The sequence below is a fragment of the Panthera leo genome, chromosome D1, assembly GCF_018350215.1.
Source record: "Panthera leo isolate Ple1 chromosome D1, P.leo_Ple1_pat1.1, whole genome shotgun sequence".
In the NCBI taxonomy this organism is placed as follows: Eukaryota; Metazoa; Chordata; class Mammalia; order Carnivora; family Felidae; genus Panthera; species Panthera leo.
In genome coordinates, this window is record NC_056688.1 from 68043712 (window position 1) to 68070764 (window position 27053).

The 27053-nt window shown below is 45.0% G+C and overlaps 1 protein-coding gene across 1 annotated transcript in view; it reads right to left on the bottom strand.

The window, feature by feature from the left end:
• The window catches only part of GALNT18 (polypeptide N-acetylgalactosaminyltransferase 18), a 351210-nt gene extending 325597 nt beyond the window's left edge, over nt 1–25613 (bottom strand). The window contains exon 1 of the mRNA XM_042904615.1: nt 24969–25613. Within this exon, the coding sequence (XP_042760549.1) occupies nt 24969–25203 (235 nt within the window). The 5' untranslated portion in view covers nt 25204–25613. The remainder of the gene's footprint in view (nt 1–24968) is intronic.
• Nucleotides 25614–27053: the final 1440 nt, after the last annotated feature.

Consider the following 27053-nt stretch of genomic DNA (forward strand, 5'->3'; position numbering starts at 1 on the left):
TCTACAGTCTCCAGAGGCTACTATAAGTGATTTCACCATCTAAAAATTTCCAGGCTTTCTCAACTGCACTCTCAAGTTCCGTGGATAAGATTTCAAAGATGAGCCCCATGATCACTGGAACATTGTTTCCCTGTGCTGTGTGTGGCTTTTCAAAGAATTGGTCCTCATGTTTGTACAATGAGTGGTAGAATTTTAAATGAAGGATGCTTTGAATTGCTTCTCAGCTCCTCTCTTCTTTGCTAGGAGACAAACATAGTAAACACCTCTTTTAGGAATTGAAAGTAGATTTTACTCTGCACCAGACTCTATGTGTGTATGGAGAGAGAGGATAAAGCACAGTCCTTTAAGGTCTAGATGGCCACAGTACATTGATATTTGCAGTTCCTTTCTGGATAGACCTCATTCCAGAATGTCTTCAATGCAGAAAGACTCTCTTCCATCCACCAAAGTTAGAAACTCACTAGCTTAAGTTAGTTCTTAAAATTAATAACCCCATGGAATTTTTAAACAGTTTTGTTGATATATAATTCTCATACCATTCCACTGGTCCACTTAAAGGGTATCAATCAATGGTTTTTAGTATATTCACAGAGCCATGTGCTTCCATCACCACAACCTAATCTCAGAACATTTTCATCACTTCCCAAAGAAGCCCTGTACCCAATAGCAGTCACTCTCCATTTCCCATCCCCACTCCCACACCCAACCCTAGGCAAATACTAATATACTTTCTGTCTCTACAGACTTACCTATTCATATAAATGAAGTGATACAATATGTAATCTTTTGCATCTAGCTTCTTTCACTTAGCATAATGTTTTCATTTTTTTTAACGTTTATTTATTTTTGAGACAGAGAGAGACAGAGCATGAACGGGGGAGGGTCAGAGAGAGAGGGAGACACAGAATCTGAAACAGGCCCCAGGCTCTGAGCAGTCAGCACAGAGCCCGACGCGGGGCTCAAACTCACGGACCGCGAGATCGTGACCTGAGCCGAAGTCGGACGCTTAACCGACTGAGCCGAAGTCGGACGCTTAACCGACTAATTATATATAATTAATATATAATTATATTATATTAATATATGATATAATAAATTATATTAAAAAATATAATTTATTGTCAAGGTGGCTACCATACAGTGTACACAGTGTGCTCTTGATTTTGAGGGTAGATTCCTGTGATTCATAGCTTCCATATAACACCCAGTGCTCAGCCCAACAAGTGCCCTCTTCAATGCCCATCACCCGTTTTCCCCCTCTCTCCCCGCCATCAACCCTGTATTTAAGAGTCTCTTATGGGTTGTCTCCCTCTCTGTTTGAAACTATATTTCCCCTCCCCTTCCCCACCATGGTCTTCTGTTAAGTTTCTCAAGTTTCAAATATGAGTGAAAACATATGATATCTGTCTTTCTCTGACTGACTCATTTCACTTAGCATAATACCCTCCAGTTCCATCCACATTGTTGCAAATGGGAGGATTTAATTCTTTCTCATTGCCAAGTAGTATTCCATTGTATATATAAACCACATCTTTTTTATCCATTCATCAGTTGATGGACATTTGGATTATTTCCATGTCTCGGCTAAAAACTCTCACGTACAAGTTTCCGTGTGGACGTGTTTTCAATTGCCTTGGGTATATACCTAAGTGAAGTTACTAGGCCATTTTGGTGACTCTACATTTAAAATTTTGAGAAATTCCCAAATTGTTTCCAAAGTGATTGCACCATTTTGCCCCCAGCAATTTATGAGAATTCCAACTTCTCTACATTCTCACCAACACTCAGTATTATTTGTCTTTTTGACTAAAGCCATCCTAGTAAGTGTAAAGTCATACCTCATTGTGCTTTTGATTTGCATTTCCTGAATAGCTAACGATGTGGAGCATCTTTTCATGTGCTTATTAAATATTTGTATATCTTCTTTGAAGAAATGTCTATTCAGACACTTTGCCTCTTTTTTAATTGGGTTATTTATTTATGAGTGGATTATAGTTCTTATATATTCTAAATATCACTCCCTTAATAGGGACATAATTTCCAAGTATTTTCTCCAATTCTGTGGTTTATCATTTCACTCAAAAAGTATCCTTTGATGCACGAAAGCTTTTAATTTTGATAAAGTTCAATTTATCTATTTTTTTCTTTTGTCACTTGTGATTTTGATGTCACATCTAAGGAGCCTTTGCCCCACCCAAGATCACAAAGATTTATGACTGTTTTCTTATAAGAATGTTCTAGTTTTAGCTCTAGTAATCAGGTCTATGGTCATTTTGAGCTAATTATTGTGTACGGAGTGAGGTAGGGCTACAACTTCTGGCTTCCCTTTTGATTTCTTCTTTGGTCCATTATTTAGGAGTGTGTTGTTTAATTTCCACATACTTGTGAATTCCTGAGATTTCCTTCTCTTATTGATTCCTCATTCCATGTGGTCAGAGAATGTACTTGTAAGAGTTCAATCCTTATAAATTTCTCAAGGCTTATTTTATGGCCTAACATATGATGGACTGTGGAGAATGTTCCACATGTGCTTAAGAAAGATATGTATTCTGCCTTTGTTGAGCGAAGTGTTTCATAGATACCTTGTACTTCTGCCTAATTGTGTCATTCATGATTTAAAGGAGGTATTATCTCCAACTATTTTTGTTGAATAGTCTATTTCTCCTTTAAATTATTTCTGTTTTTATTTCATATATTTTGGGGCTCTGTTCTTAAGTGCATATATGTTTATAATTGCTAATATATTCTTGATCGATTGAAGCTTTTATTGTTATAAAATGTCCCTCTTTATCTCTAGCAACATATTTTTGTTTTAAAGTCTATTTTGTCTGATATTAATATAGCCACACCAGCTTTCTTATAATTGCATCTTTATCCATCTTTTCCCTTCAAACAATTTATATATGAATCAAAAGTATATCTCCTATAGACAGTATATGGTTGCATCTGTGCTTTCATCTAGTCTGACAATCTCTACATTTTGACTGGATAGTTTAATCCATTCACATTTAATATTATTATTGATATAGTTGGATTTACAGCTGCAATTTTACTTTTTGTTTTCTCTATGGCTCATCAATTTTTTTGTTCTTGTATTCCTCCTAACTGCTTTCTTGTGAATTACATGAATATTTTCTTATAGAACATTTCAATTTCTGTAATGATTTTTAACTGCACTTATTGGATTATTTTCTTAGTGGCTGATCTAGAGTTTACAATATACATCTTAATCCATCCAAGCCTCTTAACTTAATTCTAATGAAATATAGAAACTTTACTCCTTATGTAGCTTTAGTCTCTCCTCTCCATTTTTGTGCCTTTGTGTTATTATTGTCAAATACATTACATTTCTATATGTTATATGCCAGCAATACCATTATATGATATATACTTCTTTATGCAATTCCTCTTAAAATCTCTTAAGAGAAGAAATGAGAAATATGGAACTATACTTTTATAATTGCTTATAATGTACATTTCCTGGTAGTCTCTATTTTTTGTGTGTGTAAATGTGAATTCCTGTCTGGTGCCACTTGCATTCAGCCTGAAGAATATCCTTCAGTATTTCTTATAAGGTAGAGCTGATAGCAACAAATTCTCTCAGTTTTATTTATCTGGAGATGTCTTTATTTTGCCTTTGTTTTTGAAAGATAGTTTTGCTATATATAAGATTCTCAGCCTCCATTGTTTCTGATGAGAAATATACTATTAACCTTATTGCAGGTGATGGGGAGTTCTGTTCTCTTCTTTCAAGGTTTTCTCATTGTCTCTTAGCAGACATGCCACTGGTACACTTTATGGCGTCCTCCATTTCTCCAAGGCTCAGCTCACTTTTCTTCATTTGTTTTTCCTCTCTCTTCAGATTTCATAAATTCTGTTGATCTATCTTTAAATGTGCTGTCAAATCAAATCTCATTTTAAATGCCTCTAGTGAATTTTTTCACTTTTTTCATACTTTTCAGGTCCAGAATTTCAACTGTGTTCTTTATTTATCTTTATTGATATTCCCTATTGGTAAGATATTGTCATCCTACTCCCCTCTATTCTTCCATCAAAGTTTCCTTTAGTTCTTTAAACAAATTTAGAATAACTACTTTTGAAGTCTGTCTGGTAAGTCCAACATCCAGGTCCCCTCAAAGACAGTTTCTGTTATCTGCTTTCCCCCCCCTGTTATGTTCCCCTGTCTTTGATGTCTCTTAAGTATTTGCTGAAAACCAGACATTTGAGATAACTTATTTTAGCCACTCTGGATATGATCACTCAGGACATGTGGGTGTTGTTTGCTTAGTTGTTTAGTGATTTAGATGGTCTAGTTCTGTGAATCCTTTACCCCACGAAGTGTGTAGTCTCTAATGTCAATCCCCGGAGACTGTATCTTTGGCCATGTGCACAATGTTCCTGACCCCCTATCCAGGCCCCTAGGGTGACAGTGGTTTAGCAGGGCCCTTTGGCTTGTTTGTTTTTTGTTTGTTTTATTTTGTTTCATTTTACTATCACTTTCACTTATCTCCCTGTGAAGCTTCTGGCTGGACTGCCCTATTGGAATCACATCTAGCTGTTAGCCTCCACTAATTGCTACCTGACTGCTCTATTGCTTTCTTCTTTTTCTTTTTAAATAATTTATCATCAAGTTAGCTAACATACAGTGTATACAGTGTAGTATTGGCCTCTGGAGTAGAATCCCGTGATTCATCACTTAAATACAACATCCAGTGTTCATCCTAACAAGTGCCCTCCTCAATGCCCATCACCCATTTTTCCCATCCTCCCAACCCCCCACCCCCATCAATCCTCAGTTTGTTCTCTGTTAAGAGTCTTTTATAGTTTTCTTCCCTCTCTGTTTGTAATTTATTTCTCCTTCCTTTCCCCTATGGTCTTCTGTTAAGTTTCTCAAATTCCACATATGAGTGAAAACATACGATGTCTGTCTTTCTCTGACTGACTTATTTCACTTAGCATAATACCCTCCAGTTATACCACATTGTTGCAAATGGCAAGATTTTATTCTTTTTCATAGTTGAGTAGTATTCCATTACATCCGTGTGTGTGTGTGTGTGTGTGTGTGTGTGTGTGTGTGTGTACACACACCACATCTTCTTTATCCATTCATCAACTGATTTTCAATAGTGACTTTAGGTATAAATTTCTCCACAGTCTGAAACACTTAAATTCAGGCTCCTTTGCAGGCTTCTTTGTCTTTGAAGTCAATCTTTGAGGCTTGTTTTAACCCCACAGGACAGTTCTTCTCAGATGTCTCTTTCTCTGGGTCTCTCTGTTAAACTTCTAGCTGGTCTAGCTGACCTACTGCAGCTCTTGTTGCTATTAAGGAGCTACCAGCCTCCTCTTAAATGCTTTCAAGCTTGAAATTCCTCACACTTTCTTCCAAATGAAGTCAGTTCCTTCAGGGAGAGCAATAGAACTCTGTTCTTCTAGCCTGCCTCTTCTCCTAGGCAGAATCTCTGTACCACTGCTCTGGAGCTAGGGGCGGTGGGAACCACAGCCTGATTCTCTCAGAGTGACATGCCTGCTCTATGTGTGTGGTGCTGGGTGGAGATAGTAGCCACTGGTCTTCTTGAACGGCCACTCCTGGCATGGAAACTTCACTTTATGTGTGAGCTGGGGTGGTGGTGATTACAACCCAGTATTCTTGGCCTGGGGTAGAGTTTCTACCCTACAAGAGGGGGTTGGGTGGCAGAAAGCAGCCCCAGACTTAGCCATGCTTGCATGTAATAAAGCTTCTGCAACACAGAGCTGGAAGAGATGAGAAATGCAGTGGCCTGTGCCTCCTGAAAAGAAACTATAGCCCTAGAATAGGAGCTAGGAGGAAAAGGAAACACTATCTTCTCCACATCTACCCAGAGAACAGCTTCTGTCTGTGAACTGGAGTTCAAAGGGGGAGCAGGATCATGTCTCAAAAGCCACAGTGTTGCTGTTCTAACTGAGGTTTAGTAGATTTTCTTGAATAAGTATTTCTCCATTTCATGTATGCACACAGAACAACTTTCAGGGACTTTAAATGGCTGGGGTTCTTTAAATAATTTTCAAAACAGATGAACATAGAGGAAGGGAAGGAAAAATAAGATAAAAACAGAGAGGAAGGCAAACCATAAGAGACTTTTAAAGACAGAGAACAAACTGAGGGTTACTGGAGGGGGTGTTGGGCATTAAGAAGGGCACTTGTTGGGATGAGCACTGGGTGTTAAATTAAGTAATGAATCACTCAATGCTATTCCTGAAACCAGTATTATACTATACGTTAGCTAACTTGGATTTAAATTTTAAAAAAAGAAAAGAAAAAGAAAAAAATAATAAAATCATTTTCACCAGTTATGTTTGTATCACTGGGGAAAGGATCCACAGAGCTCCTCATACTGCCATCCCTAAAGTGCTTCTCCTAACCCCACATGATTTGCACTGAAAAAAAGACTGATTGAGGAAACAGCTGGCTCCATTTACCAGTGCTCTGTTTACTTCACTGTAGCCGTATTTTCTAAATTAAAAATAAGGGACATGTGCTCTGGCAAGGGCTTTGTACAGCTTCCAGGTACGGGAACCAGAAGGGCAGTAAATGTTGGAAATACTAGAATTTACAATTCATTTATACGGTTTCTGGGGACAACAGATCAGAATACGTGAAAATGTGTTGCCCCAGAAAACCTGGGGATATATAATTGCTAAAACTCTGGTTCTCCTGGACAGCTAGAAGGGATTCCTGGCTAATACAAAGTCTCCTTTGAAAGGGGACAGTTCTAAGCCATGTCTTCCCATCAACCATCTCAACTTGCATTTGGTGCTTCTCCAAAGACAATCAATTAATTCTAATAGGGATTTAACATGGAGGGACTGGGCTCTAAAGAAAAAACACCAGCAGCCAAGACTAAGTCTTGCCATGTAACACCCATCCTCCAAGGCTGGAAATGGGCTGCTTTGTTTCAACTCTGAATCAGCCATCACCTATGCATTCAGAATCTACTTTTCTCTCTTGGGCAACTTGGGAATTTCTCAGCTAAAGCCTAGATCTATGAATGTAGGCAAGGGGAATGCAGCCTGGCAAAGTTGGGGAAAGTTAATAGGGCTGTCTCTGACACTTCATTCCCAAATGTTCTTAAAATCAGACTCTGAAGTCACCAGGGAAATCTGGTTTTGAAATGATAGACAGCCCCAATCCCCTCAGCCATCAGGATAACACACCCTCCCTGGAAATATGCATCTGTCTAATTGCTCAAGATTGTGTACAAACTGAATATTCATGATCTTCACATTGACACAAAGGCTATATTTTTAAATGCTGCTACCCAATATTTAAAATCCTTTTTCTGTCCTTAAAGACTCATAGATTTTATTGGATCCACTGCAATTTGAGACACCTGGCTAGCTGGGGACTACATGGACTATGAGCCACAGATCTCCAGAATGGGGGGAAGAGGGCAGAAAGTACTTGAGTCAGAGCTATTGCAAAGCATAGTGAGTTTACTATCTATAGATTGAATAAATATGTCTTAGTCATATATGTGTGACCAGTTTTCAAGGAAGTGCATTGGTGTGTTTAATAAGTTAAAACTCCATTTAAAAGGATTATTGAATTTCTGATTGTCTGTCATCATGTGTGGTCTCCACTGGTGACACCACCCTGACCATGCCATATACCTGGCTGGGTCTCAGTTTTAGGATCAGTAAAGTGAGGCAGGCTTACTACTCAGGTGACCTGTCGTTGAGCCCACATTACCGGGGAGTGGGGAGGGAAGGGGTGGACACACAATCTGTTCACGGTCCTAGACACTCTGGACGGCCTCTGGCAACATCATACCAATGAGTGGCACACCAGAATTTGAACCAAGTTTATCTGACTAAAACTCAGCACCTCATCTGAGCTGGTAGAGGTAAGGCTGCTGTGTATCAGAAGGGCATGTTTAGAACCAGAACCCAGAGCACCATTTCAGAGCTTCCAGAAGCTTCCTGAACGTTGTTCCTGTCCTCTCAAGCTGGCAAAAACCAAAAGGCCTCCACTCCCAAGGCAAAGAGAAAGAGATAAGGAATTTGGGAAGCTTTTCTGCCCCAGGGAAGAATCAGCCTCAATGACAGTTTGGTATTAACTAGCTCAGCCATGCAGGGAGGCATAATTAGTTTCCCAGCCCAGAGTTTCATTCCACCGGTCCCCCACACCCCAAGGGCTACACAATCTGTTTGAAATGAAAAGAAAAATAAAATCACTGCTCTCCTCGGCTGACCCGTCAGGCTATTGCTCCTGGCCGTGGGCAAAAGGTGAGGCAGCCATCTGCCTGCTGAGGTAACAAAGAATGGAATAGTCATTTTTAAATGACATTTTCCATTTTTCCCCTATGTCTACTACGCCCTCTTCTACCCTACTGTTTAAATGATTCTTTTAAAATTGAAAATATCAGGGAGTAATAGGAAAAGAAAAATCACAGTACTCTGTGGTTCCTGCTAATGGGCTGATCTGTCCCAGTGGGCCAAGTCAGAGAAGAACCTTCTTCCTGGGCCCATTTCCTGGGCCTGCTGACGGCAGCAGGTGGGTGAAGGTGCGCGGGGCTGCTGTGAAGGGCCTACGGGTCCCAACCCAAACTGACACCCATGGGGGGGTTATTCCACAGGTGGCCACCAGGGAACCAAGAGGCTCAGCCTGCCCAATTTCTAGTTCCGCTACTGCGCCAACTTCCGCCCTCGGTGCCCAAGGACCTGTGACAGCGGAGGTAGAGAAAATGCCCTCCTGAGTCCAGAGCGGCCCCCTCTGAGAATTCTTCCTCCTCTAGGCAGACAGTTGCTGCCACCTCCCTCCTGGGTGTGGGAAGAGCTGGTCCCAACTTACTACTGTCACCCAAAAGCCACCTCAAGATGGTGGGATCCATTGTGAGGTTCTCACAGGCCTCGGCGTGGACAGGAGCCCAAGCTGCTGCCACTTGGACTGGGAAGCCAAAGGCCAACTTTCCCCTAGCTCCTAGGGCCCCGAGGAATTCTCGATCCTTTCTTAGAAATTAAGCTATGCTTTCAACTTCTTATGGGCTCCCTATGTATCCATTTAAGTGACCCCAACTCTGTCCCTCCTTTTGGAGCAGAGCTTCCCTGTTCAGCTACATCTTTTCTGGCATTTTTCTCCACTTTTTGGTGCAGGTTTGTTTTTCCCCTTCTGTACCTACAAGATTGCTTTCATTTGAAAGTGACCACAAGTGACAGCTTTATTAAAATAAAGATATCGAGGGTCCCCTGAAGGCTTCACACTCCTCTCACCAGCTGATTCCTGGGGGATCTCAGTGCAGGAAAGCACATTTTGCACGCGCGTGCGCACACACACACACACACATTCTACTGAGCTGCTGCTTCCCTTTGATTAAACCTTGCTAGGACAGTATGAGCTGTGAGGTGCCTTAAAAGAGACCCGAGAAATGCGTGTTTTCCTGTCTCTGACCCAGAAGGAGGACACAGCCTGAGACAGCCTCGTGCAAGCCACCCCTAAGCCTGGAAGGATGAGAATCAGTTCTTCAGTCCCCTGGCCTCCCTTCCAGACAGCTTTGAAGCCAGATACCTGGCTATGAATGTTCTTACTAAGTGGTTTCAGGCAGGCCTGCTTATTTATTCATTCAGTCACTCAACAAATTCCTACTTAGCCCCAACTACATGCCTGCCACTGTATCAAACAGGAAATTGGAAAAATTAGGACTCTGTCCACCCTCAAGGAACCCAGAGTGTAATGAGAAAAGCAAATTAATCGTTACAGTACAGTACAACTTTCTCATCTATAAAATGGGGCTAATGATTTCACAGGCTTATTTTAAAGCTTATATAAGATGAAGTGAATTAAACCATGCCAAACATCTAGTCAGTGACCGATAAGTGTCAATTTTCTCTCATTTCCTCTTCCTGATGTAAAATCTCTGCCCCTCCTTCATGGGCACCACCACTGGGATCTGGAAAGCTGGGAAGAAGTCTGCTCCAGTATAGAGGTCGCATCTCCAGGAGCTGCCACGTACTGCTGGGAACCGAAGTCAGGTCCTGCTTACAGCTGTGTCCTCAATCCTTAAGATGATCCCAGGCAGTAGAGTGCCAGCCCCAGGCACTCAGGCCATAGAGAGGGGACTAAGGGATCCCCTCAGACCCCATCTAAGGAAATCTATCCATCCCTTGTCCCTTAAGCATCTGGCTTCATCTGAGAATATATAACCAAGGGTTTATTTTCCCACTGCAGAAGCTTCTTCTGAGGTTGAAAGAAGTAAAAGGATGTAGAGGGAAACTTTCTAGACTTGATTCAGACCTCTCCATCCCCATCCCAAAGTCTCCAGGGCCCAGGGGAGGGCCGCCAGTACAGTCACCAAATTGTACTGGGGCTTGGATCCCTCAGCAAACAGGTTGAGGGTGTGGGTGCTGTTACTTCTGGGCTTTAGCATGCTCTGATTCTAAGTAAAGATCTTTCTAGATCTTTACCAGGCTAGAGCTTTCCCAACTGAGATACAACTTGAGAAATCTCAGCCTTCTTTGCTAATAGATGAGGAAAGAGGGAAGGGCTGCACTGAGCTGTACAACAATACCATACATTCCTAATATGGACCAGGGTGAAATAAGACATTTAATTCTCAATTTATAAAAATCAAGGCAACTTTCTGTACTTTGAAAGTAATTACAGACTCAAAAATCCTTATGCCTGTGTTGCTAAAAACAACTGGATGTTGTTGAAAAACACTTAAGATTCACAACTGTACAGTTTTAGGTAAATACAACAATTATTTTTCTGTGACCCAAACACTCCCTGCTAATCAAGAAATGGCAATTGCCCAGGAGGTTTCATAGTTATTTATTACAATTCTCTCTAGTAAGAAAGCAAAACCATCCCTCAGTTTTCTGCTGTCATTATAATCTTCTTCACAAGCACTTTAAATAGTTAAGTACTAACAGAAAAAAAAATGTAGAGTGGAGCTTCCTGATGTGAAACTACATCTATCCTGAGTTGTAAAGAATGTATATTAAAATTATATCACACAACAAAATACACATTTTGTAGAGGGGGCAGAAAGAAAAGATTAAATTGAGTCTCCCTGACAATTGTCTTAAATCACACCTTCCTGCCTGCAATCGAAATTATAAGTCACGTTGCTTTGAATTAAATCAAATTCACCCTGGCGGGAAGATAGGCTGACGTGACTGCAATTCTGTCAGCAGGTCAAAACACACACACACAAAAACCCAAGTCTCTCCTTAAGGAGACTCTCCTTCCGTCATCGGGGAGAGTCCTTCCCATCCATCACTGGGGAAATGAGACTCTGACCAGGTAACTGGGCACCTTGCATAATTCTCCCACCAGCCAAGCTTCCTACAAACATAGCACATTCCTGACATGGTCTGCTGCCCACTGCAATGCCAAGTGGGTTTTACAAAACAAATATTTCTCTACAAACAGGAGCAGGTCCCCAGGCTGGCAGGCTTAGAATTTCAGAGAAGTAGGCAAGTCAGACGGAGACACTTGAGTATTAGCATTAGTTCAGGCTCCCCTCTCATCTCACTACTGACCTTCTCAGGCTAGATGTAACTGGGGAAGTCTTAGCACACACATCATGTCTAATGGCACTGAAATGGGCTTCAAATCTGCTATTCTAGGCATTACAACCAGAAAATACATTCCTGATCGTGTTTTCTATGTGAGCTCCAAGAAGGAAAGATAGTGGAAATGAAGGAAAGAGGGAAAGAAGGAAGCCTGAAGAAAAGAATGTGCTTCCTGCCCCTATGCCTGCTCCATGACAGGCAGGGTGGGGGTGCTTTCCCGCATGGCATCTCATTTCATCAGCACAACGATCCCACAGTGTTTATGGAGCAACCGCCCTCCTTTCTACAGCTGGGGAAACTGAGGCACAGGACAGCGAAGAGACTTGCCCAAGGTCACCCACCCTGAAAACAGCAGCGCCGATTCCAGCCACCGATTGCCTGCATGCTTTTCCCCACATTAAATGAGAGGCACAGGTAACTGCTGGTTAAGATCTGAGCTTACCCTCTCCAGATCTTCCCTGCTCCACTCCTCTTAATCCTCCTCATTCTTCCGAGATGTGTCATAAGCCCCAGTTCCTCCAGGAAGTCCGTTCTGATGATGCACTCTTCTAGAATTCAATTTTAACCCTCATTACACTAGTTAGCTTGCAAAAGATCTTCAGCGGTTTCTTGTATTGTCTTCTAGGCCTGATTATGAGCTTCTTAAAGGAAAGAACCATGTCCTATATATTTTTTCATCTCCTGACATGCCTGGCACAGAGTCAAGCCCTTGCAGAGTGCTCAGGGAGTAGCCACAGAACAGCCTGGATTGATGCCTTTAAAAGCTGGGCTTCTCTGCTAACCCCTGCCCATAGCTCCCCATTTCTCCCACAGTGGCCTCCAAGGCCTGCACAATCTGCTCCCCAACCAGCACTTCTCTGGCCTCATCCCCCACCCCTTTCTTCCATAATCACTCTGCTCTGGCCACACTAGCTAACCCACGGTTCCTCAAACACACCAGGCACATTCCTACCCCAGGGCCTTTACACTGTTCCCTCCACCTCGAAATCTCTTCCCCCAGGCAGAGTTCACACCTAACTTTCTTCAAGTCCTTGCTGACAGGACAGCTCCTGATCATCTCATTTAATTACAACTCCTTTATATTTTTGTCTTTGTTCCACTGATGTACCCTCAGCACTTGCTAGGCACTCAATAAATGCTGGTTGGATGATGGAAGGGAAGGATCTGAGCATGTGACCAACAGAAAGCAGGAGTACGTATCAGGTCACTGTCAAATTCCCAGTCATATTGGGGAAGAATAGGAACTTGGAAGCAGGTCTATAGTTTCTCCCAACCATCTCATGCCCCACCCCCAACTGCTGGCACCCTGCCAGGATCCAAACTAATGCCAGCCTTGGAGTCCACCTCCTATATCTTCCCACAGAGCTGGGGGCCCACCGTTATATCCACTTTACCTGAATATTCCATTTCCTCAATTAAATGGGAAGTTCCTGGCAAATTCGGACATGTCTGCTGTTTCTTTTGTGTGCACCAGTCCCTTCCATGGTCCCCCACCCGACCCCATTCCCTGAGCCTGGAAGACCCCCAAAAACCTTAGGTCTGAGTGAGTGGAGGAGATGGGCTTGCTCACACTAAGTCCTCTCCTGAAAAAAATGATACTGTTGGCTTCAAAGGGCCATGCCCTGGAGCCTCTTTCAGCTTTCCTGAGTGCTTAGTCCCGGCCAGCTCCTGGCACAGGCATCCTCTTGTGTCTCCAGGGAAGGATACCAACAAAACAGCCACTTGGTAACCCATCTCAAGGCCTCGCTTCTGTCATGAATCTTTCTTCCAGTCTCATCTGCAAACTTTCTGCTGAAAGTAAGGGATAAGCTTGCTTTCTCTTGATCAGCATCGCTACAGCAGAAAAACAAGAGGATCCCTGACCTGTTACTAAGGGGCTTAGCAAAGTAATGGGGTTTTACCTCTTAGTAAGCACATAATCTTGGACAAGTTAACTACAGTTGCTGAGCCTGGATTTCCTCATCTGTAAAATGGCACTAACAGCATCCCACAAGGTTCCTTACAAGGTTAAAGTGATGTAACACATGCAAAGCATTTAGCATGCAAGAGATGCTCAACAAACATTAATTCTCTTCTTCCTCCCATCTCTTCTCCAGACAACTTCGGGCCTATTTCTACAACACTTCCTCACTGGTTTCTTTTTCCAACTTCTGAATCTTTGATAAAAGTCTCTTGTATCCACTTTCCATTACATTTCCCCCTCGAATATAAATCTCCAGATTCTAGTAAAATATTTTTTTAAAAACCTGGCCCAGGCACCTGGGTGGCTCAGTCAGTTAAGCATCTGACTTCGGCTCAGGTCGTGATCTCACAGTTTGTGGGTTCGAGCCCCACATTGGGCTCTGTGCTGACAGCTCAGAGCCTGGAGCCTGCTTTGGATTCTCTCTCTCTCTCTCTCTCTCTCTCTCTCTAAGATAAATAAACATTAAAATTTTAAAAAAAGCCTAGCCCAATTATAGACTTGGAGGGTCTACATCATAATCCCTACAATGTATACTTTCCTCCAAACAGTCTTTTAGAAAATAAAGCAAATCAGAGGATCAGTTTATTATTAAGCTGAGATTTAGATGTGGAAGAAACCAAAATGTTAAAAGACTCACTGTTCCAAGCCCTTGAACTGAGAGGCAGGTCTAAAGCCTCTCCCACACATATACCACCAACCCCCCCCCCCTTTCCTCCGTGGCTCCTTCTGTCCCATCAGGGAAATATTATGATGATTAATTAGACAACGCCTGTCCCGTTGGTCAAGATCCTTTGAGGTGGGAACCACATAAACACCAAGCATCATAACTGCAATAAAAAGAAACCAGAAAACCCCTCAGCTCTGGGACCCTAACCAAGGCAGAGCTAAATAAATCTGGAGCAGAATATCAAGAAGGATCTTCCACATGGATAATAGAAAATGTCACCAGCATAAACAGGAAGAGAGATTAGTTCAATAAAGGAATAAAGGCACATTTGCGGGTTTCAAGTAAGATTTTTGCTTACTTTTAACTTCCCAGCATATAACTCACAAGGTTATTAATACAGACTCCTACTGTTTTGGGCAAATAAACAGCTGCTGATGTTTTGTGCCCAAACCACTTTATTAGAGCTTTCCTTTACAGCAATTGTTTTTTCCTTTCCAAATCCTGAGAGGCTCAGACAGCTAAAAAACAGAGTGCCAAGGTGGGAGGAATAACAAAGGAGAGAGGAGGCAGCCTGTGTGGGCAGAGAGAATGGGGCAGGGGCTGCTGGGACCCTCACTGTCCTCTTTACTACTCTTGGACAAAGTCAACGTTCAAGAGCAGAGACCAGAAGACACAGATAGGGTGTAATCACAAGGGCTATTTTTGCCCTGATGCTAGGAGCTGCCATTAAACAGAATTTAACAGTGTAAGAAGATAAGGATGACCAACCATCCAGGTTTGCCCGGGTTCAAGGGGCTTCCTTGGAGCCAGGAACTACAGTTTTAAAATAGGGAAAGTCCTAGGGCACCTGGGTGGCTCAGTCCATTAAGCATTTTGACTCTTGATGTGAGCTCAGATCATGATCTCACTGTTTGTGAGCTCGAGCCCTGCATTCAGGCTCTACACTGACAGAGGAGTCTGCTTGGGATTCTCTTTATCACTCTCTCTCTCTCTCTCCCCCCCCTGCCCCTCCCCAGCTCACACGCACTCATGCTCTCTCACTCTCAAAATAAATAAATTAATTAAAAAACAAAACAATGCCCAGGGAAAGTCTTGGGCAAATGGGACAAGTTGATCACCCCAGAAGACACATGACTCTGTCAATGGACAGAAAAGCACTCAGCATAGCCTCTGGCACCCAACCTCGAGGCTCCTCACCTACATAAGGACAGACCAAGCCACCTGCCTGGCACCCCACCCCCACCAGTCCCCCACTTGCCCTGAGGCCTCTGAGCTTACACTTGAACACAGTCTCCAACAGAATGATCTCCTGGTCCTCTCTCTGTGATTTTCACCTTTTTCTTTTTCTTGTGTAGGGAGCATATATGTTAGAAAGTTCCCTTCTTGTCTCCACCACGTACCAGTGTGTGACCTTGGGCAAACTCTCTAAGTGTCTATGTCTAACTGTCCTCACCTCTAAAACTCTCCATCCACGTTGCAAAGGTAAAAAGCAACCTCGCATGGACAGCATCTAGTCCAGTCCTTGCCACACAGGAGTTCTCTTTCTCCGTGCCTCCTGATATAATCAGTCTTCAATACTTGATATGCCTGTTGCTCTTAAAATAAGCCAAGGGTTTGGCTAGGATTCTCATTTGTCACTTCGGAAGCTTCAAATCCCCTCTTAGCTTTCTTACTCTTATATTCATTGGCTCAAGCAATTTTGGTACTGTTCTCCTAAAGTCCCAGAGGCTATTAGCCTGACACTTACGGGTCCAGGATTCAAATCCTGTCCTGCCCAGGTCCCTGAATTACCTTCCCATTTCTCTGGGATCTCAATGGCCTTTAAAGGTCCATCCCAGGGGCGCCTGGGTGGCTCCGTCGGTTAAGCGTCCGGCTTCAGCTCAGGTCATGATCTCGCGGTCCATGAGTTCGAGCCCCGCGTTGGGCTCTGTGCTGACAGCTCAGAGCCTGGAGCCTGTTTCAGATTCTGTATCTCCCTCTCTCTGACCCTCCCCTGTTCATGCTCTGTCTCTCCCTGTCTCAAAAATAAATTAAAAAAAAAAAAAAAACGTTAAAAAAAATTAAAAAAAAAAAAAGTCCATCCCAGGACACAGAGATGGATGGGCTAAGCAAACAAGTCACCAGGGCTTAAAATGCAATACTCAGCAATCTTAAACAGGGCTACACCTCTGTCTTAAACTCTGGACAATGGCTATTCTAAAGAGGTGGCCCTAAGCCTCCTCTTCAGACACCATTTTTCATTGTTCTCATCTGTCCCAAGGAGAGGGGTGCAGATACCACTCTTCTGGATCTTCCCAAACACAGTACTTTGTGAACTCCTGAAGAGAAGCAGTAACAAAACGTAGCCCAGAGAACCATCTGCTGGCTCTAACACCATTTCAGCAGTGGCCTCATACGGAGAGCCTGTCACAGTCTCATTGGGACTGCACACTTAGGACTTTCACAAGGCTTCATTAAGGGCAGTTTCATCTCTGAAAAGCAAGCCTTCACAAAACTGATGGTGAATGATGGGCAGTGAAAGAGCTACATCAGAACCCCATACCCACTGGGACGATTTGTCCTAGCAATATATTTTAGTCCATAATCCTGTAGTCGGCGGGAGGTGCGGGAAGGGGGGAGGAGGAGCCCCTGGGTGGCTCAGTCGGTTAAGCACCTGCCTTCGGCTCAGGTCATGATCTCGCGGTTTGTGAGTTCGAGCCCCACGTGCTCTGTGCTGAGAGCTCAGAGCCTGGAGCCTGCTTCATATTCTGTCTCTCTCTCTCTCTCTCTCTCTCTCTCCCTCCCTGACTCGAATTCCGTCTCTCTCTCAAAAATACACAAACATTACAAAAAAATTTTTTAAAAGAAAAGAAAAAGACATAATCGTGTAGCCAGCAAAACTACCCAAGCGTTAGTGTTCATATAATCAGGAATCCTCTTGCTTAAAGTTCCAGTTGGCTGCACTCAGCTGGGTCCATAAAAAGTACACAGCCCCACAAATAGGACTCCAGGACAGCAGTTGTTCCCGATTACTACCACAACAAATTTTAGATTGGAACAGTTGTACAGTGGTTGGTCGTTAACAATAACTAAAATACCAAAACATACAAATGATTAGGCTTAACTAGTAAGTTGAAGGGATTTCAAGGTTATCACATTCTCTTGCATACTAATCCGCTTCTCGAGTGGGAGGAAAAAGGACAGAGTGAGAATGCGTGCACTGTGTAGGGACATGCGCCATCCTGGCCCCACCCTGGGGCGTGTGCCCTGCATGTGAAGGCATGCGTGTGAGGAGAAGGAAAACATTCAGCGCTTCCATACTCACCCACTGCATTGTGGAACGGAGCTGCTCCACCCCCAAAGGCAGATTGAGATTTGATAAGCTGGCAATTGTAGGCACCATGGAATAATCAAATCTCTACCCAACTCAAGGACTCCCAGCGCCGGAGAGACATTCAAGGCCAGCATGAAAAGTGAGGGCAACACTCATTTCATCTGGATCATGAACCAGCAGACCTAGGCCCCTCTACCCCTTGCACTCTGTTGCGGTTGCCCGTCTCACATTTATGGGTTTCTGCCCCTCCGTCTTTATGTGTGATCCTCTTTCTTCCCAAATCCCATCTTACTGCCTTCTGGCCACATTCATCACTCATTCAGCCTGGTGCTTCCCACAAAGAACCTTCTGCGCAGCATCACCTCCTACTAGACTGCCTTCCTATATGCTTCTCCACAGGGCAGCCATCTCTCCTAGACTCCTGGACAGGACCCAAGTAATGAAAAAGGGCAACAATCCTAAAGAGACCCTCAAGCCTCCAAAAGGCAATGGCCCCAAGGCATTTGGCTTCCCAAGTCAAGTGAAGTCAGAAATTCTACAGGATGGTAATGAAGATGGTCCAGTAACCTTGTATGTGGCTCTGAATCCTATAAATACCTTTGGAAAAACACAGACCGGCATAGCCCAAGTGACTGCAGCTGACCTTCAAGGCCCTCACAGACCAGGAAACCAGACTGTGGTTCTCCCACATTTCATTCTGAATTCTCCTTGAGATTCTACATCAACCTACTTATCAAGGGCAAATAACAATTTATGTCGAGTGAGTGGGAAAGAATGTGGAATTCATTTATTTTACAGCCTACACACTTGTGGATAAAAATGAGAATTCTTTGGCCATGGGAAAAAAGTTGTATTCTTTGGCAAGGTTTCCCGACTCCATGAAGATGCGGTCTGGGGCTATTAATAAAGGTAATTGGGCCCAACTTCTAAATCCTGCTCTTGCACTCTCAAAATATCAATCACTGTTACTAATATAATTTCACACGCCATAGTTCATTCCGAAGGAAAAATAGCTTTACTATTTAAATGACACCCTTTCCTCAACTAAACTCCACAAGCACTCAGAAAACATCATATCCTCTTCTTCACAACCATGCCAAGTCAAGGATCAGATGAGAAGGACACCAGCCAATTCTAGGTGACATCCAAAAGCTACAAGGGACAAAAAAAAAAATCTCCCCACATCCAGACCTAGGACATTTTCTGACTTTTAGGGACCACAAATGGTTTGTAATCAGAGCAAGCAACCTGTTTTTAGTGACCTAATATACATTAATATGCATAGAATATGCCTAACAAACTTTTAGGAAACAAAAAGCAGTTAATAATCCATTTCTCCCATTGTTGGGATGATCTTGACTCACTGAAGTAAGATAATGGATTTAGAAATTAGTCATATAATGTAATACATTATTAATCATGGTATTCAGAAGGGTAAATAGATATTATAAAAACACTACCCAGGAATTCAATTTCCTTTCAGATGTGTTTACTCTCTTGAATTCTTTATGCTACCATCATCCGTCACAAAAATGTAATAGTCAGGCCTTTTTCTCCCAAAACAGTGATTTTCAACCTTTTCTTTAAAAAAAAAAAAATCACAGCCTTTTAAAAAATAAAACATTCTATAGAACACCAAATATAAGGCATGTGAAGGAGGAGATACACTGGCTGCGAGGAGGAGAGCATGTGGGTGCAGGAGGGGTCCAGGAGACTTCAGTTGACCCTTTTATTTGTCAGGTCCTAGATCCAACCTTCCAGAAGCTTGGGGCTGCTTGGGGCCACAGTATGAAAACTACTGCCCTAAGTCATCTATGTAAAGCAAAAAAAATGTACATAATATAGAATACAGGCCGTGTGTGTGTGTGTGTGTGTGTGTATAACTAGTGATCTATGTAAATATACCATACATATATATAATATACAAATCACAAAAACTGATATCCCAAGAGAAAAACTGGCAAAAGACACTAATACAAGGTGAAAGTAACAGGGGTAGGTGGGGAGGGGGGCAGTTATTAACTTCTACAGTAATCATAGGAGTACAAATCAAAAGAACACTTAACAGTGATTACCTTTGCCCAGAAAAAGTTAAATGATACCACCAATGCTGGCCAGGTTCCATGAAACTGGTACAAGAATACATTGCAAGTGGCTGTGTAGCAAGATTTTAACAACAATCGTTCATTAAACTATTCCTACTCTTGGAGTCCGTAGTAATCGCACATCTGGAAATAGATCCTTAAAGATAGTTGAAAAGAAGAAAAATGAGGTGGATATGTTCATTTCTGCATTAATTGTAGTGGAAAAGCCAATGTTCTGTAATGGGGAAGTCGTTAAATCAATAATGGTTATACCGATGGTGGAATATTATGCAGTCATTAAAAATACAGTACAAGTTCTCTTTAAGAACCCTCCGCTTTGTCACCTCTCCTAATGAAGCATGCTTTCAATCCCCCTGGGAAACCAGCCCCAGGATGCCTTTGTCCTTCTGTGTCAGCTTTTCTCTCCCGCCCCCACTCACATCTCCCGCTCAGGGCTGAGTTGTTTGGCTACCAACAGTCCTCTGGGTTTGTTCCCAAATGTGTTTTTACCTTTGGTACTTGTCATTGTAACAGAATAATTTAATTTAATTACATATTCTGGAAACCAATGGAATATGACTGCTAAAAAGATGAGAGCTGTTGTTTCTAAGAAAATTAATTTAACTGCTTTGCAAAGACTTTATAAAGCTAGTCACTGAAATAGCACTCAAATTGCATGTGAGCAAAATCACTGCGAAGGATGAGGCAAAAGTCGTAGAAATTCAGGCTACTACACAGAGGCTGCTTCATAAGCATCTTCAAGTTCTCAATGAATTTTAAAGGAAACAGAAGTAGAGATCAGTCTTTGTAAAACAGCACATTATGTAAGTGGCTTATGCAAGGAAGAAGATCAGAAAGGCCCCCGCCGTCCCGCCCAATGACGAGCCTTGGCCTTAACATCAAAAGGCTGGCAAATGAATGTACAAAATATTCAAAAATAAAATGAAAATAAAATACTTAATGCAGATATGCACTATTTTGTTTTATTCTCTTCTTTACTCAGTTTTTCAATTAACTACCTTAAAGCCCAACTGTATTGAATAAGAGGGAATCTATTGTTCTTTAAAAACAAGTCCACAGTGGCAGGGTCCGGGAGTGTCTTGATTTACTGCCATATCCAATGTCACCTCTCCACTGTGCTACCTGGCACATATTAGATCTCCAATAAATAAAGACTGAATCAATATACTATGTAGCAAACATGAAAAAATACTTCTAACAAAAAACAAGCTGAAAAAAGGTGAAATATGAAATTACATGCAAACCATGACTACACCTTTTTTTTTAAATACGGAGGCAGATGGGAAAAGTTAGAAGGGAAGGCTCAAATGCAAAATAGATGTGTTAAAGTAAAATGAATTAAAGGCAATTTTATACATTTTTAATTATTTTCTTTAATATTGGCACATTCTTTTACAGATTCAAAAAGATACTAATCAAGAAAAGGAGGGGCGCCTGGGTGGCTCAGTCGATTAAGCATCTGATGTCGGCTCAGGTCATGAACTCACAGTTCATGAGTTCGAGACCCACATCAGGCTCTGAGCTGACAGCACGAGCCTGGAGCCTGCTTCGGATTCTGTGTCCCTCTCTCCCTGTCCCTCCCCCACTCACACTCTGTCTCTCTCTCAAAAGTAAATAAACATTAAAAAAAGAAGGAAGGAAGGAAGGAAGGAAGGAAGGAAGGAAGGAAGGAAGGAAGGAAAAAGATAAGGAGAAAGCTGTTTCAGTTTCTACGGGACTTCCAAAATAAGACAGGAACCAACACTGAGTAGGTTCCAAGCTCTCCAAAACACAAGCTGCCTTCAACACACCCTCTGCTTCATCCGCCTCACCACGTCCAGCAATCCCATCTTTCTCCTCCGAAGAGTGAACCTGTACGAACACTTATCTCCAGCCCAACAGGATGCTATTTTTGAAATCTGGAGCTATCCACCCTCTCGCTTACCAACTATTTGAAAAAAAAATTTTTTTTCAAAACTGCAATTTACATTCCCAAGAGATTCCCAAACACCATCTAATTAAATCATTCAATCAGAAAACAAATTAAAATGAAATATCACTGCAACCCCAAGAGGAAAATAAACTTTTCAGTCATGACTAGAACAGACCTCTAGGGTGATGCTCCAAAGCCTCTTCTAATTGCAAGGCCTATGACACATTCTGCAGAACATTTTGTGACATTTGCAGTTTCCGGGACAACTTTCCTTCCAAAGCAAAAAGAAGCCTGAGCAAGGCTCCAAAGCAAAACATTCATTTGAGAATGGAAACGCTTTCATAAATGACTAACCGGTGCACTGGGCATCCACATTATACACTCATTCATTCATCCATTCATCTATCCAACACCTATGCTCTACAGAATGTGCCAGGAACTGTCCTGGGTATTCCACCAACACTTTTTAAGTGAAAGTAACCTCTGTCTCTCAACATAAAATAAAACAAAACCCAGAGCTTCCTGAGTTTACCTATGGAAGAGTCTCAACGTGGGCAGGTTCTGACTTCATCATTCCTTGGGCATCTTCTGAGGTCTCTAACTCTGACGCCCTCTTCCATCATCAAGTAACTCCAGGGGATCGCTGTTTCCCCTGTGAGCTGCTGGCCCTCTAAGGAGACAGTACAGTATGTGGTGAAGAACACAGACCCTGAAGCCAGATGGGCTGGGTTTAAATCCCTGAACTCCCATGTATCAGTAATGTGACCCAGGCAAGTCTTTATCTCTGTCTGTAAAATGGAGTTAATACTACCTATTTTACAGGGTTGTGATGATTAAATTAGTCAATATACATAAAGCCCTTGGAATAGTGCCTGGCACATAATGGGCGCTATATAATTTTCAGCCATTATCATTACCCCTTATTCTCCTCTCCCTCAGCTCAGCACAGTAAGCTGGATTGCTCAAAAGGCTGTATTAACTGGAGGAAACTTAACAGTGGAATACACATGAACGGTCTATATCACTGAGTACCAGGGTCTGACTGTCCTTCCCTACCCTCTGCCTCCAAAGAGTTGCACTTGGCCAGTCCCAAACTTTGCAGGCCTCTTAAACATAGATCTCTAAATTCACTTAATCCCCTGAATCCTAGCTCTGGATGGCTCCGGGGCCACTGGGAGGGCTGTCACTGGTCACACTACCCTATCACGGCGCAGCCAACCAAGTCACCTCCACTCTCTACCTGTCTCCCATCTAGCCTTCCCCAAGTCACTGACACTTCCCCACCCTCTAGAGCCTGTGGCTTCCGCCTTTCTGTCCTGAGAACCTGGTCATTTCTGAATATCCACAGGAGTCCTAATATACAGTCAGGGCACATACCCAAGAGAACCAGACCAACGTATGTTTTAAGAATCCTGTTCTCTCTTTGCTTCCCATCTCTCCCAATTTTTTCAGGTATATATTTAAAAGTTCCGAACAATGTGTAGTTATAAGGTTTCCTGGGAACAAAATCACAAAGGCTCCTTTCAGCTTTAAAACTGCACTCACTTTCATGTAGAGCCTTATAAATCGTGTGACATGGTCCACATTCAATATGATAGGGGCTACTCTGTGATGAGCTCATGGGTTAACAATGTCTCCTCACTGCTTCCCAAAGCAGTACCTTGCTCACCTCCTCCCTGAGCAGACTGGAAAGCACAAGAGAATCATTTTTCAGGAATATATATACACACACTCACGCAGAATCTGTGAATGAAAATCTCTCAAAACCTGTGGGCAAACTGGAAAAGTCAAAGTAAGGTATGGCCTTGTGTCTCCCTGGGAACAGTCTGAAACACCCTGGGGCAAGCACTGTACTTCTATTGCTGATTAATTTTCAGTCCAAACCTACAGGATGGAAAAGGTAAGAAACAGCAGCAACAGGGGCCATCAGATAGATAAATCGGTCTGCTAAGCCCAGTTCCAGTTTGAGAGGCAGAGGTAGGTATGAAGGAAAAGCTGTCAACAGTCTCCTTTCGAGGGAAGTGTCCCTAAGCCATGAGCTTGTTTTGAAGTCATTAGTTAGAAAGCACAAGGGATATGTACACCTCTCCTGCACTCACCTGGACCTCCCCTGGGAAGGAACTATTCTGGACATGTGGGGTTACCATGGGAAATGTGGACACAGCGCCTATCTCTACCCTGGCAGGGGCAGCAGGTGCAGACGCCCACGTGTAAACAAAAGAAAGTGCTCCTGGGGGAGAAAGCCTTCCATCAGCTAGATATTTGACAAGATCTGCTAGGTAGTGGACCCAGAGTCTGCATGGCCTGCCAGGTTTATAGGTGAACAAGGTTCCCTGCCCTTCAGAAGCTCACACGCTGGTAGAAAGCAGGGGAAGTGGGGAGGTGACGAAAAGAGAAGTGTGAACGGGTGAGACGCGCGCGTGTGTGCACACCCAGTACCAGTGCCCCGCGGAGCCGGGAGCTCTCCATCCCCTGCCTCTGACAGTACATCGGACAGGGTTGCATCGGGAGGGCTCCCATACGCCATCCTCCCCTTGACCCCAGCCCTGGCCTAGATGGAGGGCAACCACCTCGTGCAGCCTTAGACTCAAGAACCACTCCGCGAGAGTCTGTCTGCTCCGCCCCAACCGCTCCCTGGGCCTGGGAATGCCCTGGGCCTGGGAGTGGAGCTACCGGAGGCAACGGCTTTCGCCCGGCCCCGCGGGGAAGGTGCAGCCCAGGGGGGATTCTCTCGGTCCTGGGCGGAGGCGCCACCGCAGTGGACTGAGCTCCAGGCTCCCGTGCTTCTTCCACGAGTCAACACCTGCTCCTGGAGAGGGTCCTGGACCCGCTGGTTGTGGTGGGGGTGGGCACCGCTATAGGTTTAAGCGGCAACCCCAGCCACAGATTTCCCCTACAGGTCCAACGGACCTGTGCGCCTACGGACCGGCGCACAGCAGGGCTGGGGCTGGGTCTACGCAATCTTCCTAGTCCAGGCTTGTCCCGCAGCCTGTGGGTTCTAAATGCCAAAGGCTGGGGCCGCGCGAGCATCTCGCCGTGGGCCCTTACAAGGGACCAAATGAGCTCGACTGCCCGCGCCCGCTCTCTCTTGTACACACACAAACATGCACGTACACACTCTGAGTCGGACCTGTGTGCGATCCCGAGAGCCGGCGAGCAACCAGCCCGGAGTCTCGGGCACATTTGGACACGTGCGCAGCGCGCCCCCACACCGCCAGTGAGCTGCACACACCCGCGCGTGGAGCCCCGCGCACACACGTGTGCCCTGGAGAAGCGCGCACCGCCGCAGACAGCGAGGGTCCCCCACGCAGGCAAGAGCGCACACCCACCCCCCCAAGCTTCTGCGGCCTCAGACCCCGCAGCTACCGGCTACATGCGCACCCGCCCCAGCGCACCCGGCGCTTCGCTGGGCACTCCGGGGCCTGGTGAGCGGCCCAAGTTTCCCGGGGCGCCCGTACCTTGGATATGCTGCTTGATGACATTCTCCAGGTGGTCTAGCCGTTCAATAATCTTCAGGGTGTCCCCTTTGTCTTCCTCCAGCTTCTTGTCAGGCGCCGGCTCCTGCCCCCGCACATACACGCTGGCGATGTAGTTGGTGACCCAGCCCACGTAGAGCAGACATATGATGTTGGTCATGCCGCTCAGGATCACGCAAGTGGACACCAAAGTTTTGGTCTTCCTGGTGCACACCATTCTGGGCTCCTTCCTCCATATAGAGCTCCCGGGGGACCCTCCTCGCCGCGCGCCGGCACTCCCCCGCGCGCGCACACCCCCTCGCCCGCCCCGGGCCGCTGGGCGCCCGAGCACCTGAGTCCCAAGGTCCTCCTACAGCCGGAGCTGCTTGCGGTGGAGCCGCCGTGCCCAAGTTTGGAGCTCCCGCCGCTGGCCACCCGGAGAGAGAGCTTGACAAAGGAAACGAGGTGGATTTTTTCCAAATTAAAAATCTCCTAGCCCTTCTGGAAGCGGTCACGGGTGGCCAGCAGCCGCGCGCCCGGATACGCGCGTCGGGGAAACTTTGCCACAACCTGGGTCCACGGCCGCGCCGTTTCCCATCGCCAGCGCGGGGTGCCTGGGCGGTCCGACCGGCCCGCGCTGCTGGAAGGACGGCGACGGCGGCGGCGGCGGCAGCAGCGGCGGCGGGGAAAGCAGCGGAGCAGAGCGGCCCGGCCCCCTCCGAGCGACAAGCGCCGCCACCAATCGCGCTCCGGCTCGGGAGAGGGGCCGGTGCTGCGCTGCCGCGGACCAACAGGGAGGGCGCGCCGGGCGGAGTCCGGCCCCCGGGCCCCACCTGCTGGCCGCCCCTGGCTCCCGCCCTCCAGGGACGCGCCTGAGCTTCCACCAGCGTCCGCGCGGGCTGCCCCAGCCTCGAGGCTCCCGGAGAGGCGCGCCGCCAGCCTCAGCCCCTAGGTCGGCAGATTCCACCTCTAGGGGAATGCTAGGGGAATTCTTGCTCTTGCGCCGGGACCTCCGGTCTTTGCGGGGTCGCGCGGCTCAGCGCCCCTCGGCGGGGCTTCTCGCTCTGGTGTCCCCGGCCGGCCGACTCCTTGTCCCTCTTTTGGGCCGCCGGGAAGCAGAGAGGCGGGGGAGACATGGGCCAGAATAGTCTGACTATCCTTGCCCTTGGTCAGGCCCCGTGGGCATCCACTTCTTCCTTAGCCTCACTCCAGCCTCCGCCTGTCCAACGCCCTCTGTCCTCTGGCCTCCTGCATGGCTCCAGGCTTGGCAACTGCCAAAGGGGCTAAGCCTCCCAGGAATCTCCTAGATTTTGGACCACCACCACCATCACCACCAACCCCCTGGAAGATTTTTGCCCCATCTAGATTTTTTTTTTTAATGTCTGCACAGCTCCCAGGACAAAACTGTGTCCCTGTAACCCAGTTGTCATCCATGTGGGACTAGGCTCATCTCGGTGAATAGGGAAATTCTGCACAGAAAGGGGAGAGGCGTTGCAGGGGCATTGGGGGCAGACTATGCTCTCTGTGAACTGTAAAGTCCTTATGCATGCTGTTTGTAATTGATGTTAGAGAGGACAGAACTGTGACTGACAGCAAAGGGACATGGCTGGGCTCTAATGGCTGAGACTATTTTATTTGTTATAAGAGCAAATACACTTATTCATATTATCCCCTTCTGCTGAAGTCACTTCTTTTCAGCAGCTGAATAGAATTCCTCTAAACAAAGGCTCTTTAAACACAGATTTATATCCTCTTCTCCATCTGTGGGTGCATTTCCTTGGCCTGCAGAGTCAGGGAGCATCCTGCTGCATAGCCACCTTGTACATCAGCACCCCAATGGGCCATGGTAGTAGTACCCACAGTGGCTCTCTCAAGTGATATTTTCTGGATTCAAGGAACTGGCCCCACAGAGGAGGGAGGGCACAAAACCAAAGAAGGGGCACTTTATGGCCATCAGCCAGTGCTTTGCTTACAAAACCCCCAAAATACGCTGTGATACCAACTGGAAGATTTCTCTTTCACACAGCTGGAAGCAGGTTGGGAAGAGAGAAGAGGAGAACAGGATATATGTGTCAATATGTATGAGAG